The 18,338-nt window shown below is 38.1% G+C and overlaps 1 protein-coding gene across 1 annotated transcript; it reads left to right on the forward strand.

The window, feature by feature from the left end:
* The first annotated feature begins 506 nt into the window (after positions 1–506).
* LOC133534692 (xanthine dehydrogenase-like) lies at positions 507–18,336 on the forward strand. Its single transcript, XM_061873920.1, has 8 exons — positions 507–784; positions 9,040–9,194; positions 10,879–13,012; positions 13,094–13,402; positions 13,680–14,017; positions 14,104–14,908; positions 17,234–17,401; positions 18,154–18,336. Exons 1-8 carry the CDS (start codon positions 713–715, stop codon positions 18,202–18,204), a joined length of 4,032 nt encoding a protein of 1,343 aa, XP_061729904.1. The 5' UTR covers positions 507–712; the 3' UTR covers positions 18,205–18,336.
* The last annotated feature ends 2 nt before the right edge of the window (positions 18,337–18,338 follow it).

Genomic DNA, 18,338 nt, shown 5'->3' on the forward strand with positions numbered 1-18,338 from the left:
ACTTAGGTATTATGAACTTAGGCTATTCAATGTTTAAATGGATGTATATTTTAAAATAAGGTATTTCGAGCATAGGTAGGTATTTCAACACTAGGTAAATCGATTTTAGGTATTCTGATACCTATGTCACTTTTGTGAATAAAGACATAAAGGCTTCTAAGCAAGTTGAATTAAGTAATATATCCTTTAAATCTATTTCTCCTCAGGGCCATCAATAAAAAACAACTCCATGTAGGTACGAGTAGCTATTCGAAAATATTAATTCCCTGATGATTCTTAATAAGATCATTAAGAAAACTATCTAAGCAGGCATAAGGTACCTATCTACTTACACTACTTTATGAACACAAGACATGCAATTATCAAATTGTCCGATACCTACACTTAATTAAACAGATGCATTGCAGACATATGCATATTACCCGTAGCGTACCTACTGATAGCTAAAACAGGTATATGACGTTCATTAACTAATGTGTGTGGTAGGTAGTCTTGTATCTAACTAGATTAATTATCAATCAATGCTTACATTGTATTGTGTCATCGAAAGACTTCTTTATTATAAGGTAAGTCTCAAGTCGAATCGAGCCAGTCAATCGAGGAAGGTCGTCCAAGACGGCCGGATACCTACATACACTCTCTTTCTCTGTCTTTGATATTAACTGTAACCAGTTATGTTCCAGTTTACAGATCCTTGAATTTAGTTCTCAGTATGGAAGAGATACAAAAGTTGATTCCAAAGGACGCACAAACTGTTCTAGTGTTTTTCGTCAATGGAAAGAAGGTGAGTTTTGTTTATTGTTACGATTATGCTATGCTAGTTAATGTTCAGTCGACTTTAAGGTCATGTTTCCAATTTTGCACTCTATTCCATTCCAATAAGGTGAAAATGTGTAGATATTTCAAATAGCTGTTTGAGCCGGTACCTACATATATATGTTTATGTTTCTGCAGGAGATATACATACGTTATGCTGATGTTATGGTACTAATGTACATTGTTAATTAAACTTACCTAGGTATCTGCCTCTACTATTTTTTATTATTTATAAGTTAATTTATATAATTAGTAAGGACTTAAGGACCTAAATAATTTATGGAGCGCTGCAGATGTGATTAGCGTTAGATAAACAAAATTTTTGGTTAAACTAACTACATGTAGTGTTAAAGGTACATAATACTTTTGACGTAAAAATATGACTTTCTAGGTCATGTTAGCATAGTACGTTGTCGGAAGTTACTTAGACCACAAAGAGATAGGTACAAGCAAACAATACACTAACCCCTACGCGTAATATGATACTCAGGCCTATTCAGATACTTAGTGATGTCTTGTTTACTTCACTCTTGTCTATGGCTACCGCGCAATTAAGCACAATTCTGCCAAAATCGAGTAGAATCTGTTCGGAAAGAGAAGAGTCGTGGAATGTATCGGGCCCCATACATTCCACAATTCTTCTCATTCCGCACAGCCTCTATCGAGTTTTACACGGCTGACATGAGGGTATATCAGAAAAGTATGACTGAAAGGTAACGAGAGACACCCAGTGGTAATACCTGGAACAAGATAGAACAGACACAATGTAACAATTTACCACCACCAATTTAGATCCAATTGTTAGAATCTCAGACATAGACCGAACATAGAACGTTACAAGAAACATGTAAATTTATGTAACTAGGCGGGTCCACACAGCGAGCATACGCGCAAGGCAATTTCCTCGCGCACAAACCGGCTAGTGTAGATGTGCCTCGGCCGAGGCGGCGCGCGCTGCCTCGCCTAATCAGATTTGTAACTGTTGACAGCTTGCAGACCATATCCATAACAAATTGATAATAATAAATTACGCTCTGAATGGGGGTAGTTGCCACTTTAAGAACCTGTCTCAGCGATCTCAGTAACATTTCATTTCTTATGACAACTAAAAAAAATTATATAGTATTATTTATTTATGATGGATAGGTTCTGGTTGAATTTAATTTAGTTAAAAAAAATGCGCTCCTGATTAATGTAGGAATGGAACGTAAGGGAGAGAAAAAATATGACAAGAGGTGCGAGAGGGACGGGTAGAACGATTTGAATGGTGAGCGACTCGAGCGAGCGTGTGTGCAATTGTGCATAGAAGTTAAAATATTCTTTGAAATTAGTTTTTGCTATTTAAATAAAGCAAGTGCAGTGTTATTTTGGTTTTTATTTAGAGGCCTATCATACGATATTTAGATATTTATTTATTGGTTTGGAGGCGAAATTGTACTAGGTATAGTCGTTCGATTTGAAGCTGGCCCGAAGCGGCTAATCTTTTGTCTATTGTTAACTAAAACCACGCGTGCCACTACTTGCAAAAAAAAAGTTGGCAAACTTGGCCAGTTTTTATCAGAATTAATATATAAGTATGTTGAATAACTTTATAAAATGACTGATGTAATGAAAACTGGCCAAGTCAAATGTAACCTACTTTAAGATCTCTAATTTTTTTTAAATAACAGCAATTGTTATAGGTATCCAATAAAGCAAAGAAATAGAGTTTATCACTTGTTCATAATGTTATTTTTTTCCTATAAATACATATTTGGATTTTGCATAGAACTTGGCACCCATTTAGATCTCCATTCTTTTTGCGGCGAAGCCGACAGCCAAGCATAATTTTTGTATTGAACTTGGCTCTCCTTTTTTACATTTATGTTTTTGGTGGGATACAGGTGTAACAAAAATAGTGGGGATCTGTTTAAGGGCATATACGGTACCGTGTTTATAGGAAAAAGTAGAAGAAAAACATTTTAGATGGGAAAATTTTGTGGCCTTTGTATGGAGGGTAGGTTGCCTTGGATGCCCCGTGGGAAAAAAGTATTTCGCGTCAAATATATTTTTTTAATAGGGAGGGAATATTACTGTAATGTTCTGCCGCCAGAGTGCAGCACTAGCACCTATCGCAAATGATAGAGTAATTTATATATACTATATATGCCTTAAACTGTTTTTTGACAAGTTTTCACAGATAATAGACAAATTTTACCTGAAAATAAAATTTATATTAAGTTACTTACCTTGTTCCAAGCCTTCAAATTGAGATGGCGACATTCGTTTCATACTGGCAACACCACAGTTCCAACGACGTCAGGCGCAATACCGGCTTTTATAACGGGTTTTTACGAATCCAGCTGGCAGGCTGCGCGCCAATGCTCAGACCATTGGACTCTCAATTTGATTATCTTGACCTACCGTCTAATATGACGATGGACGGTAGGGCCACTGTAGATAGACAGGTGGCAAAATGGCCACTGTAGGTAGACAGGTGGCGACGTTTTATTATGTAAACAAACACAGTATTCAGCGCAGCTGTAGGTACTTGTTTTGTTTACAGAGATAGCATGGTATTTCATTGACATAGCTGAAAAGACAAGCTTAAAACTAAACCCTACTGCTGAAATAAAAGCTTAAATAATACTTACTTTTGCTGAAAAATAAGTATTATGATTATGATAAAATGTGTATGTGAATGAAATTAATCGTGTAAGTATAAAATAAAATAAAAACTTACAAATTGCCAGCAGGCAGCAATAAAATCAGGCTTGGAACAAGGTAAGTAACTTAATATAAATTTTATTTTCAGGTAAAATTTGTCTATTAAGTTGACTGTACCTTGTTCCAAGCCTTCAAATTGAGAAGTGTTTGTTATCGACTGCTGGATGAGTGAGGATTTTCAAAATGAAATAGATCGCCAATGTGAATATAATACTAGATAGAATTATAAGAAAATCTGTAATGCATTAACATAAAAATTAACTCTTACACCTGATTGGTAAACATATATGACCTTATATTAATATCGATCAGAATATGTGAATTATATCGTATTAAAACATATATCTAAAGGATTAGAATGTGAATTACGAGTACTAATTGCTTTTCTATAAAACTTATGAAAAGTATTAGCACTTTGCCAATTACCTCTTTCCAAGATATCATCAATATTATGATTATCAAGCCAGCCTGACGAAGCAACTGCGGAACGGACACTGCCCGCACTACTGTTTATATTAGCGTCTTTAAGGACTGCCTTTATCCATCCACCAATGATGGTTCGTGAAGCTGGCTTCACAGGGCCACATATAGAAATAAATAGATTATTTATATTCTCTCTTCGGTTCTGAGACAAGGAAATTAATAATTTTATCCAATAAACAGGATCTATATTTTTATTGTAATCACATGGTAATAGTTTCCAACCAGATTGCCTGCGCGATGCACTGTCTGTCTTAGAACCGAACTCGGGCCAAAATATAATACAGTCAGAATCAATCTTACAACTGGAATCATTTATGTTCAATAACGTCAGGTCATGTACGCGTCGCCCTGAACAAAGCAATAACAAAATCGCACATCTTTTAGACACCTCAAATAAACTGGTTTGTAAAGGTTCGTTATTCTCCAAATAAGTACATAAATCTCTAACATCCCATATACTTTTCTTACGAGGCATTGGTCTACTCAAAGCTATAGCTTTCAAAGCCTGGCGGACAACTATATGCGAGCTTAGCGGTGGGCCTGAACGTACTGGGCAAAAAGTTGAAACAACCGATTTGTGTAAGCAAATTGTACTATGCGATAGCTTTTCTACTAGGTGCAAATCTGTAAGAAATCTTGCCAAATCTTGCGGTTCTGGATTGTCTCTGGCAACATTATTGGCAGTACACCATCTGCACCACCTTAACCACGCTGGTTTGTAAGAAGCTAATGATGATTTTCGCCAACCGCTTGCAAGTAAATCCTTTTGCTTATCATTCCACGTACCTAGCAATGCGGCCCACCCTGTATCAGCCAGACTTCTAAAGCTATCTGCTTGACATCGATTGGAGGTCTCAGAGTCTGTGTGTCTACTAACCGGTTCTTCAGGTCCCGAATTTCCATTGGAGGGGCCAGGGATCGCCTCTTCAGGTCGCTGCGCCAAAACACCTTCTCCCAATTCGGTACGATCAATGGGTACATACCCTCTGCGTCGTTCAGGTGACCGAGAACTCTTGGGATTAGACACGGGGGAGGAAATATCCACGCCAGTTGATATTCCCATTTGCGACTGAACGCATCGACGAAGGACGCATCTGGATCCGTCTGGTCTAGAGTCGCATATGTCGGTACTACATGAGCTCTCCTCGATGCGAAGAGGTCTATTTGCGGAGTACCCCAAACCTGGAATATCTGGTGCGTCGCTGGTGACAGCAGGTGCCACTCCGACTGACCGCGAAACCTTGAGAGTCTGTCTGCTTCCGTGTTGTATCTGCCGGGAATGAACTCGATTGTCATATGAATGTGATAGCGGTCCAACGCTTCCAGTAGCCGATAAGTCATCTCCATCATCTGCTGTGACCTCGTACCGCCTTCGTTGCGCAAATATGACACCACCGTTCGATTGTCCGACATAATCATAAGAGACGATTGCGTCAGTAGGCGGCTTTGCGATGTTATTACCTTCTGTACTGCCATCATTTCTAGGAGATTTGAATGTTGACGAGCCTCCCACTGCGACCATTGGCCAGCTAACTGCTTGTTGTTGAGTTGAGCGCCCCAGCCCTGGCCTGACGCATCCGTAGTCAAAAAGTATTGGGTCGCTGGAGGGTGAAGAGGAGATGTGGCAGCTACGTGGTTGATCCACCAATCGAGCTCGGTGTATAGGGTTACTGGGAGCTTTACCTTCGTTCTTGGGGACATGTGTAGCAGCTGGTTGCAAAACGTCATCAACAGCCTGCTGTTGAGACGACCCCTCGGAATAACGAAGCTGGCGAAGTTCAGTAGACCCAGTAAAGATTGGATCTGCTTTAATGAAGCGCACCTGCGATTTACCATCGTTCGGCATTTTTGCACAACATTTTGAATCTTTGCTTCTGGGAGGCACTTCAGGTTGATCCAAGGGAAACAACACGGACTTTCCGTAATTTACAGTCCAGCCTAGACCCTCGAAGATCTGTAGGGCGAGTCTTACTTGATTCTGAAGCAATGATCGGCTCTGGCATGCAAGAAGAAAGTCGTCCAAATATACGATGACCCTGATACCGCGAGATCTCAGCACTTCCGCAATCCAATTGGTGACTAGAGCAAATGTCCTCGGAGATGATGCGAGGCCAAACGGTAAGGAGGTCACCTGCCAAAGCTGGTGCTGAAACATTACCCTTAGGAATCTTCGTTGTGAGGCCTTGACCGGAATATGAAAGTATGCGTTGTGGAGATCGAGCTTTACTAGCCAATCTCGTGGTTGGAGAAAGTCTGGGACCTTGTACATATTGATTAGGTGAAATTTGGTCACATATACGTACTTGTTTAGTTGCCTTAGATTGAAGACTGGGCGTACGCTTCCACCTTTTTTCGGAACCAGAAACATGTTTGATACAAAACTTGGGGTCAACGGAGCCGGCTCTAGCACACCCTGTTCTATCAAGCCTTTCATTTGAACGATCATTTCCGGACTTTCCTTCGTGGATAACTTTGACGAAAGTCTGGAGGGGTGAACTAGAGGCGGTTTTTTGACAAAGGGTATCCGGTACCCAGACAGAATTTTGATTATGTAGCCTGGAGCCCCCATGGCTTTCCATTGGTTTATAAAAAGCTCCAGTTGACCCGCCCGGAAGCTGAGATAGTCAGTCGTAGCGCCTGCGAGATCGCTTACCTTGCTTGTTCCTGTAATATTTGTCGCTTCGCTGATTGGATCGAAATGGCCCGGCTTTTCGCTTTCTGTCCTGCGAAGCCTGGGCGGGAGCAGCAGAGGGCCCAGGATACAGCTTTCAATTTCTCATTTTGTATGATGAGAGCATGAGACACAGCTGCTAGAGTCTTTTCTGTAACGGCGAGGGCACGGTTACGATCAAAAGACTTTATCATGTCATTACTCTCCAAATCAGTAAAGCCAGGAGATGACACATACGTATTCTGAGCATCTATGTATCTTACCTGCGACCAGTTGTTTGAATTGAAATGCTGCAACTTGTCCAAAATCTCAGCATGCTCCTTTGAGGTTATCGCGCCCGACGACTTGAGGGTAGTCTCAAGCTTGAAACTAATATCCCTTGCAGGCCCCGGGACAGGCACCGGAGGAGCCTCTGGAGTCTCCATATCTTCAGGCGAGACAATTGATAACACGTCCGAATCACTGGAGTATTCCCGCGGGCGACTAGAAAAATTGTCACGTAAAGACCTTACCTCGTGGGCTAATTTGGACACTACATCCTCTAACCTGGTCATGCGCTCGTGCTCAGTTAAAGCCGATACATCCGGAACATGTTGAACATTATTAGGATTTGAATTATCCATAATGGAACTGAAATAATTTAGAAAATTACTACGAATTTTTTCTAAACTTAATTATAGGTGTTTCCTCTGCCAGAAACAAATCGCCAATGGTCTGAGCATTGGCGCGCAGCCTGCCAGCTGGATTCGTAAAAACCCGTTATAAAAGCCGGTATTGCGCCTGACGTCGTTGGAACTGTGGTGTTGCCAGTATGAAACGAATGTCGCCATCTCAATTTGAAGGCTTGGAACAAGGTACAGTCAACTTAATAAAATGTGACATTGATGCATCAAGGCGGTTTGTTCACAAAGGGCCTACCGGGAAACGCGAAAATCGAAATTTAGTTACTTATTTGCCTCTTTATAGCTCGAATATGCAAGAGTGATAGTGAGGTTAGATAACGAACTTTCGATTTTCTTGTTTCGTGGTAGACCACTGTAAAGAGCCCTCCACACTCGTGCGCGAATCGAGGCGCGAAGCCGCAAACGCGAGTGTGGAGGGCCCTCGCGTTGATTTCGCAGATTGTTCACGCCTTCGCGCCTTATTCCCCGTTTTTTGTCGGTATTTGGCCCGCGTCAAAGGAGACGCAAAGCGCGAACTTGCAAGACTCCACACTCGCGAATCTCGCGATCGCTTCGCGCTGCGATTCGCTCACGAGTCGGTTAATCTGTAAACTGTCATAACCTTCTATGGCGGCTACTTGGTTATTGGGTGTGAACTTGATCAACCAAAAATCAATTTGACAGTTCCCAGGTTGAATCAGTGCCTTGCCGCAAACTAAATCCGATCAGCTGACGCTTCGGCGCCATCTTGCCGCGAACCAAACTGCGAAATCGCCGTGAAGTTGTGCGAGTGTGGAGTCTACGTCAATCTCGCTGTATGTTCGCTCCGCGAAGACGCGCCGCGATTCACGCGCATAGTTTGGAGGGGGCTTAATACGTCTGTGCGGTAGAACCACAGATTGTGATGGATTGTGGTAGAGGCGCCCCCTACGCAAAGTTTCGCGTAATATTCCCTATTTTTCTAGTCAGAACACGATACCGAATATACCCTTAAACGGATCGCCACTATTTTTGTAACACCCGTAGAGGTATTTCCTGCATGTAGAGGCACTCAATCAAACCACTTTCGTAAAAAGTTGCAAGTATCCCATGGAATATCCATTCATTGTGGACTTGGAATTACGACAATTTAAACACTAGTGTCAAATTTCGGACAATCGATCGTTAGTGAACAGGGTGTCAATTGAAATAGTTCGCAAAAACTGTTTAATCACTGAAAACAGAAAAAATAATAAGTTGTAACCCAAAGGGATGAAAGGCATTCATTCCTGTCGAAGTAGTTTGGCACTCGAACGCAGTGAGAGCGATAATAGGCTGAGACTGAAATGGTGCCTTTCACTCGAGTCTATTTTAATCTCGAATACTAGGAAAGTAAAATACATGTATTGTGTATTTAACAAAAACATGACTAAGTATAATCCTCTATTTCTTGAGGGACCTTTCAATTAAGTAACAAATTTGGTGTCGTTATTAATGGAGTGAGGGATAAATGTCAGAATGAAAATTATACAATTAATCCATTTAAAGCTAAATTTCAACTGCTTATCGTAAAAAAAGTAGGTACTTCGAAAGAAAATTGCTCCAGAGCGTAAACGTATCACTTCCTGCACACTTCATTAGAACAACAATGACCCACTTTCAGAGCATGAGTAATGCAAAATAGTTTTTGGCATCGTTATAAATGTATCGTCTTGTCGTCAGGTAACGGAGCCCGCTCCGGATCCGGAATGGACGCTTCTATGGTATCTGCGGCGGAAGCTCCGGCTCACGGGCACAAAGTACGGCTGCGGGGAGGGCGGCTGCGGCGCCTGCACTGTTATGGTCTCCCAGTACAATGCACGGGATGACAAAATCAAGTATCCTTTTTGAACTCTGAAAAATTTAAAATAGTAAAAACATAATAAGGTTGTCTAGAATAGATCACTCTTAAGCGAATAGGCCGCCTGTTGTATAATTTATATCCTCCCTTATTCATAAACGTGTACTAAATTTACGATGCCGCTGATCATCGTTTGTCCCTTTCCGACGTATTAGTATGATGGAAAGGGACAAACGATGGTCAGCGGCATCGTAATTTTAGTACACGTTTATGAATAAGGGGGTATGTAAATAATATTAGTATTGTATTGTGTTGTAATGTAATCACCTACCCCAGTCGGTTCGGTGGTGACCCTGCCTACGAAATAGGAGGCTCCGGGTTTGAATCCTGGGAATTTATTTACTTATATATGTACATAGAAAATATCCATAACTCAGGAACTAATCCGTACATGGCGGGAAGATTGCGAAGAAGTAACTCGAGATATAAACTTGAAGAAATTTTAACCTTAAGTAATTAAGTAAATAAATATTATTTACTGCACCACATACAAAACCAGTTACACACACATTAAGCAAACAGTGTACATGTACATATTAAGTTAAATAATAATAATAATAATGTAATCTATTTTAACTTCAAATTTATATCTTGAGTTATCAACTTCTTCCCGCCACAAGTGGGCTGAAAATCGGTCTCCATAGCCTAAATTTTTTTGTTGGGTTGAGTTTGAGTCCCAAAATATTCTTATTATTATTATTGTATTTTTTCCAAAATATTGTATGAAGTATAATTTATATTATAAAAAAAAGATTTGGTTCGAAAATAATAACTTAACCGTAATATTCTAGCAGTTGCTTTTGGTACGCTCACGTCTGAAAATATCGATACGAAAAAAGTGCCAAAAATATGTATACACGACTCTATTGCCCATATATTAAGGTAGTGTATATTTTTGACATATTTTTCGCATCGATATTTTCAGACGTGACTGTACTGGGTAATTATTTCTGATTTTTTGTGAGAGTCAGAATGGCGGGTGTACCTAAATAAAATTAAATGAAAACCATACCATATTTTTGTACCTAATTTGTACTATTTAGTACCTCCTTTAAAAAAAATTGTACCTCACGGTACTTAAACTTATCACCAAAAAACAGTACACCCGCCATGCTGACAGTCAGTATTTTTTGACATAATCAGATTCTTACTACAGGGTGCTCTTAAGTTCTTATAAGTTCACCTTTGTATATTGCAAACATTCTGTTTATTTATATCTTAACCTGTCTTATGTACAACAAAGTGTTTACATGCATGCATACACTTAAATAAACGATGATTTTAACATTTTTTTAAATATTGAAATATGTTTATGCTACATAGAATATTTTTGAAAAAAAAAAATATAATTAATAAATTCTCAACTAAATTAACTAAGATTCATTTTGGGACATAATAATACCCAACAAGAGCTATTCCAAGAAAAAAATCCAAATGGAAGACTTAAGTTTATATTTCTATGGAGGCCGATTTTCAGCCCACCGCACCCCGTGTACCGAAATATTTGTGATATACACACAAATAAATGCGCAGGTATAAACACCGTGTTTTTTATTTTCGTTAGTTTCAAGGGTGGATCAAATGCATAATGTACGAGTACGTAACCATAATTGATAATTGTTTGATTTGTAAAACAATTGTTTCTTAACAAAATTCAACAGACATATTGCTGTAAACGCATGCTTGACACCCGTGTGCGCAATGCATGGTTTAGCTGTTACTACGGTTGAAGGAATTGGTTCCAGCCAAGAAAAGCTTCACGCCGTACAGGAAAGGATAGCCAAATCTCACGGATCACAGTGCGGATTCTGCACCCCCGGCATAGTCATGTCCATGTACGCTTTACTAAGAAACAAAACCAAAATACAAGAAAAAGATATCGAAACTGCATTTCAGGGTAACCTCTGCAGATGCACCGGGTACAGACCAATAATTGAAGGATTAAAAACTTTCATCGAAGCCTGGGAAACACAGTACGCGAATGGTGATAAAGGTAATGGCTGTTTGATGGGAGAAGACTGCTGTAAAAATAAGAAAACGAATGAAGATAAACCAATGCTATACGACAAATCATCTTTTCAGCCTTATGATCCTACACAAGAGCCCATATTTCCGCCAGAGCTGAAAATTAATACGACGTACCAAAAAGAATATCTATGTTTTAAAGGTGAAAGTGTAATATGGCTCCGGCCACAACATTTACATGAGATTTTGTCTATAAAGAAATATTATCCCCATAGCAAAATCGTAGGAGGGAACACGGAGATAGGAGTAGAAATAAAATTTAAGAAAATTATTTACCCAATTTTACTTTCTCCATCTCTGATAACAGAAATGAACTTTTGTTCTGTGACGAATAAAGGTGTTAAAATCGGTTCCTCTGCTACGTTGACGGAAATAGCAAAGTTCCTTCAGGACGTCGTTACAAAAAATCCTAGGAGATGTAATATTTTCGAAGCCATTACAGACATGCTTCATTGGTTCGCTGGCAATCAAGTGCGTAATGTTGCATCACTTGCAGGGAATATCATAACTGCGAGTCCCATATCGGATTTAAACCCTATATTGATGGCATCAAATGCTGTTTTGAACGTGTACAGTATGGATAAAGGACACAGACAAGTGGTAATGGACGAATCTTTTTTCAAAGGATATCGGAAGACTGTAATAGAAGAACATGAAATACTTATGTCCATTGAAATTCCATTCACAAAAGAATCCCAATTCTTCAAGGCATATAAACAAGCTAAAAGAAAGGAAGATGATATATCTATAGTCACAGCGGCTTTTAATATAACATTGAAAGAAAACAATAATGTAGTGGAAAAAGCCACACTATGTTACGGTGGAATGGGACCCACTACTAAATGTGCAACTAAAACATCTAAAGCAATGCAAAACTTAAGTTGGAATCAAAATATGATAAATGTTGTTTACGAAAATCTGTTACAAGAGTTTGAGTTAGACATTTCTGTGCCTGGTGGACTGGCAGAATACAGAAAATCACTTTGTTTAAGTTTATTTTTTAGATTTTATGTCGACGTATTTAGTAAAATACAAAAATACAATGGTACCACTATACCTCCACAGTATTTAAGTGCTGCCACTGAAGAATCGACATTATCATGGAACAGTTCGCAGTATTATGAAATAACTGACAAGAACAGAAAGATATCGGATAGTGTAGGTAAACCTGTGCCACATATGTCTGCCTTCAAGCAAGCCTGCGGTGAAGCTTTGTATTGTGATGATATTCCATATTTTGAAGATGAACTTTTTCTGACGTTAGTTTTTAGTACTAAAGCTCACGCGGAAATTGTATCGATAGATGCAAGTAAAGCATTGTCAGTCCCTGGGGTAGTGGCTTTTTTGTCAGCATTAGATTTAGAAGACAAACGTAACAAATTAGGTCCAATATTTAAAGACGAAGAGATATTTGCTTCCAAATTGGTGACAAGTCGGGCTTGTGTTGTTGGCGCTGTAATTGCAAAATCCGAAAGTGCGGCAAGGAAGGGAAAAGATTTAGTCAGCGTTACTTACAATGCTCTTAATCCAGTCATTGTTACTATTGAAGATGCGATTAGACATAAGTCATACTTTTCAAGTCCACGGGTACTCAAAAATGGAGATGTTGTTGAGGTTTTTAAAAACACAATGCCTAGCAGAATAATTAGAGGCTATGTAAGAAGTGGTGCACAAGAACACTTCTATTTAGAGACGATGTCTGCATTTGCCATTAGGAGAGAAGATGAGTTAGAAATTATTTCTTCTACTCAAAATCCTGCTGAAATCGGAGTAAGTACCTAGTTAACAGTTAGTTATTGAAACACATATTTTCAATTGGTAAAGTCTAATAAAGTTAAATTTATTTTCTAGCACCTTGCGTCACAAGCTCTTGGTATACCCAATAATAAAGTTGTTTCGAAAGTAAAAAGGTTAGGAGGTGGCTTTGGTGGCAAGGAAACTCGAGCAACTATACTGGCTATTCCTGTAGCAATAGCCAGTTATAAATTGAAGAAACCAGTTAGAGCTGTTTTGGATAGAGATGAAGATATGCAAGCTACAGGCTACAGACACCCATGTTTGATCAAATATCAGGCAGCGTTTGATACTGATGGAAGAATTACAGCTGCTAAATTTGAAATTTATGCAAACGCAGGAAATTCGATGGACATATCCTGTTCTGTAAGTTATTTTATTATTTCTTAATTTTAAAATTTAACTGTAATAAATCTAGTCCCACAGTAAGCTTATATTATAGGCATTAATTAGATGGTAAACAGGCATAGTATACATGAAATACATGAAATTGTGTAACAAAAAAACATAATAATAATAGTAATGTAATAATCTAGAGAGGAAAATGGGAACTACCTTTGTATGGATAAACGGTTGCTTATTATCCTCTTAAACAAAGTCCGATAAGAATCGAAAAGAAACAACTTCTTTTTTATATTTACAGATGATGGAGAGAATAGTCATGCACTTAGATAATTGTTACTTTATACCAAACATAGACATTGAAGGATACCTTTGCAAAACCAATATGCCCTCAAATACAGCTTTTAGGGGATTTGGGGGTCCACAAGCGATGTTTGCTATGGAGACATTGATAAGAGACGTAGCATCAGCCCTCGGCAAGGACTATGAAGAAATTGCCGATCTAAATCTTTACAGAGAAGGTCATCTAACACACTTTAACCAGTGCCTTACATATTGCACTATTTCCAGATGTTGGAAAGAATGCATTGAAATTTCAAACTATTGGAAAAGAAAGAAAAGTATTGAAGAATTTAATAAGTGTGTATCAAATATTGTTTATTTATATAAATTACAATTCATCCCTGCAATGTTCTTTCCTTTAATGCTCCATCATTTATTTACAGGTGTAACAGATGGAAGAAGATGGGGATTTCAATATTGCCCACAAAATACGGAATATCATTTCAAGGAGACCTCCTTATGCAAGGAGGTGCATTAGTTTTAATATATACAGATGGATCGATTCTTATATCTATCGGAGGTATCGAAATGGGACAAGGTTTATTTACAAAAATGATTCAAGTTGCATCTAGAGTTCTAGAAGTCGATATCAGCAAAATTCACATTAGCGAAATGGCCACGAACACTATTCCTAACAGTTCACCGACAGCGGCGAGCATGAGTTCTGATATATATGGAATGGCAGTTGTCGATGCGTGTACTACACTTACGAAAAGGTTGGAGCCATATAAAACCAAGAATCCTACTGGTACATGGGAGGACTGGGTCATGTCGGCCTATTTTGACAGAGTCCATTTGTCAGCTACAGGGTTTTACGTAGTACCAAAAATCGAATACAACCCTGAAACAAATAGTGGAAATCTTTTTGAATACTTCACTTATGGAGTAGCATGTTCAGAAGTTCTGGTCGATTGCTTGACTGGTGATCACACAGTGCTCAGAACCGATATTGTTATGGATTTAGGTGAAAGTTTAAACCCTGCAATTGACATAGGTCAAATTGAGGGGGCATTCACACAAGGTTATGGATACTATACGATAGAGGAAATGGTGTTTTCACCTACTGGTGAATTACTTTCTCGTGGTCCGGGTGCTTATAAAATACCTGGGTTTTCTGATATACCGAAAACATTCAATGTTTCACTGTTAAAAGGAGCACCTAATCCCCGTGCAGTCTATTCTTCAAAGGTGAGTAAAATATCAACAGAAGAGCAAACAAAATTATGACGTGTCGAATATGTACTTAAACAACGCTATTTTTAAATGCGTGATTTTAAACATCTGTCCCTGATTTGACGCAGAAGTTTAATTATTAAAAGGCAAATCTATTCACAAGTTTTACCTACCATCACAGCAATGTTTTGCCGGATTAGCAAAGGGGCATGAACAGAGGAACATTTTTATTGTGATGTAGATTATGATTATTATTCATGACGTTACTCTGGTCAAGTACTTAGAGACGTATTCGTACATTCGATTCGGACGTCGCATAATTTCAGCTGCTGTTTTAAATGCACAATAAAACAAGATATAACGGGTTAAAATGCACCAGCACACTTTGGGCCGAAATTCGGCTCTCATTGACATAGAAACCAAAGTTGTTATTTTCTTTTTTTTTATTGAAATAGGTTTTGTTTAGCATTGTTATAGTAACTTTTGAATTTGAGTTCAAAATCCGCAAAACAAACCGTAATATCCTCGCAGATGGTTATACTACGAATTCACTGATTTAAACTTTAGTAGGGATGTTACTCTGTCGACCAAGTGCGGATAGGTCGAAAAACTCGCGCGGCTAGAAGATGTTAATGTCAACTTTAGCCAGTCTTGTCCGAGACCACGGGGACAACGCCGTCTTCGAAACGTCGGAGGTAAATTGAAAGCTTAATACGCGATTAATACCTTTATTAATTAATAATATACTACGAATTATTTGTGATTTTTTGGAATACATAGCAGGAACAAAAAATCAATACAGTATGTATCTGAATGTAATAAATCAATTACTCAAATCCGTTAACGATTAGGTCATACTGAGCAACTTTTATTATGGGACCAACCCAGAAATCTCGAAAATAAAATTGACTCTCCCATAGGAGATTTCAACATCAGACCAACAAAATGTATGTATTGTTTTACGTTCAGATACATACTGTATTATTCAAGAGACGCAAAAAATACCGTATTATCCTCGCAGATGGTTATACCACGAATTATTTGTGTCTTTTTGGCATACTTCATATTTCTATAACGGGTGCGGTTTTTTCTAATCGTTTAATGTTTCTAAAAGAAAGACACAAAAACGGTTTTGTACGAGCATTGTTATGCTAACGTCTGAATTTCAAACGATTTAGTATAAATTATTTCGTTGTGAGGATATTACGATTACGTTTGCGGTTCTCGAGATATCTAGATTTAAAAAAATCATTGCTTCATAATTTTCATGTTAAATCCCCTAAAATTCATAGGTAGATAGGTTGGCATATTAACAATGCTCGTATAAGCCCATTTCAATAAAAAGATCTTAATTTACAACTTTGATTTTTGTGTCTGTTCCATAGAAACATTAAATGAATTTAAAAAACCGCACCGGTTATAGAAATATGAAGTATGCCAAAAAAGCAAAAATATTTTGCGGTATAACCATCTGCAAGGATATTACGGTATTTTTTTGCATGGGGTATTTTTTTATTATATTGAGCTTTTGTTTCTGCTCCATATATTGTTTGAAAATTAAAACATAACTCGACTTTTTTTCCTGCCAAAGTGTTTGAAATTCATAGTTTAGCATAAAAATGGTGGTCAATACTCATTTCAATAAAAAAAAACTTTAAAATGACAATTCCTTGTCCACCCGTGACCGAAATATGTAGTACTTATGCCAAAAAATCACAAATAATTCGTAGCATAACCATCTGCGAGGATATTTGATGTGTAGGATAGAGGCGCAGGGCTCGGCGTAGAAGGAAGGATCTTGGTGATTTATGAAGTCAGAAATAAAATAATATTCTTGCTCAATAAAATTGTAGATTTAATTATTCAAAATTAGATCACTTTTTGTTTATGTCAAATAGCCTAAATAAATAAATAAATAAAATTGTAACATTGTTTAGTATAAAATTGGGAGCGACTTAATGGAGAGCCATCCCTAGTATATCGAACGAGAGTGGAATCGAAATACCAACCGTATAGGCTTGTAGAGTGTTAGCATGGAGTAAAAATTGGTGTTGCAATATACACCATTTCTAACAATATTACGGTTTGTTTTGCGGTTTTTGAAAGAAATTGTGTTTTATTCCTGCTCCATACATTTTTTGCGAGAATAAAACATAATTACCTACTCCTTTAAATGCCAAATTGTCTCAAATTCAAATGTTACTATAACATGCTGGACAAAACCTATTTCAATAAAAAAACAACTTTGGTTTCTATGTCGAGCCGAATTTCATCCCACAGTGCCGCATCACAAGATATATTTAAATAGCAGTACTGGATGATGATCATTGAATTTTACAGGCTGTGGGCGAACCTCCACTATTCCTAGCCGCATCAGTATTCTTCGCAATCAAGGAGGCTATCCGGTCAGCCCGAGAGGACGCCGGCGTGTCTCCCGAGTTTGTGCTGGAGACACCGGCGACTTGCGCGCGAATAAGAATGGCTTGTGAAGACGAAATAACACAACAGGTGGGTTACTAGTCGCATGTTTGTGGATGTCAAAAGGACTAGAGGGTGTTTTCAAACTGGATGGATGGGACGGATACCAGCGTTTTAAAATTGACTAGGACTACTACTTACTACATTCACATCCAAAGTTAGATAGACTAAATGGGGCTGGCTACTGTCAAAGGTTTTTATAAATGGCGCCAGCATAGGTTTCCTCTGTTTTAAGTTAAAACAGAGTAACAACGGCTTTGGCTTAAGAGGCAACCGCAATAATTTCAAAGTAAAGTTAAGCCCATGAAAAATACAGCGTCATCTGTTATATACTTATATACTACGTAAACTACGTAGCCAATGATCAGAGCAAAGATACATCGAAGTAGACTGCACTCTTGCCTCCAAAAAACGTGTCTAGAAAAGTAGATCGAGAGAGATCTTAGTCCCTTTCTTTCTTTGGGGCGACGATGAAGTGACTACTGAATAAATGCTATCATTGTTGTCACAGCTAAACGAGCCATGCTACTATTATAAATGTTATTATTACCTATACTAGCGCCATCTGTAAACATATTGGCCCGGCCAACTCTTTCGACTGCAGTTTAAAAATGTTTTAATTCAGGAAATTAAGAAGGTATGAAGCCACGTAAATAACCTTAACTCGTCAACCTATTCAATAATTATTCATTTAAAATGTAATCGTCCTCAAAGTCCTCGTCCATTATAAATTAATTACACGCAAATTTTACACTTGTGCTTTTTAAATAATTTGTTTACAGGTAACACCTACAATAACGAGGAACGGCAAGCCTTGGAACGTGGTCGCATAGCACTAATTTAAATATGTATAAGATGAAATTAATGTTTTTTTTACAAAATTATTCACATTATATACTTAGTTCTACACGTACCTATTGTTCTGGCACATAAGATCGAATAAATTATTTGTTTTAACAGCTTAATT

This window comes from Cydia pomonella, chromosome 2, assembly GCF_033807575.1.
Source record: "Cydia pomonella isolate Wapato2018A chromosome 2, ilCydPomo1, whole genome shotgun sequence".
NCBI classification, from domain to species: Eukaryota; Metazoa; Arthropoda; class Insecta; order Lepidoptera; family Tortricidae; genus Cydia; species Cydia pomonella.

Bases quoted from the DNA above. Each gene is read 5' to 3' on its own strand.
- LOC133534692 (XM_061873920.1), top strand. From the start codon at position 713: ATGGAAGAGATACAAAAGTTGATTCCAAAGGACGCACAAACTGTTCTA. The intron at 9,195-10,878 runs GTATCCTTTTTG...AAAATTCAACAG, and splicing joins GCACGGGATGACAAAATCAA to ACATATTGCTGTAAACGCAT. The intron at 13,403-13,679 runs GTAAGTTATTTT...TTATATTTACAG, and splicing joins CGATGGACATATCCTGTTCT to ATGATGGAGAGAATAGTCAT.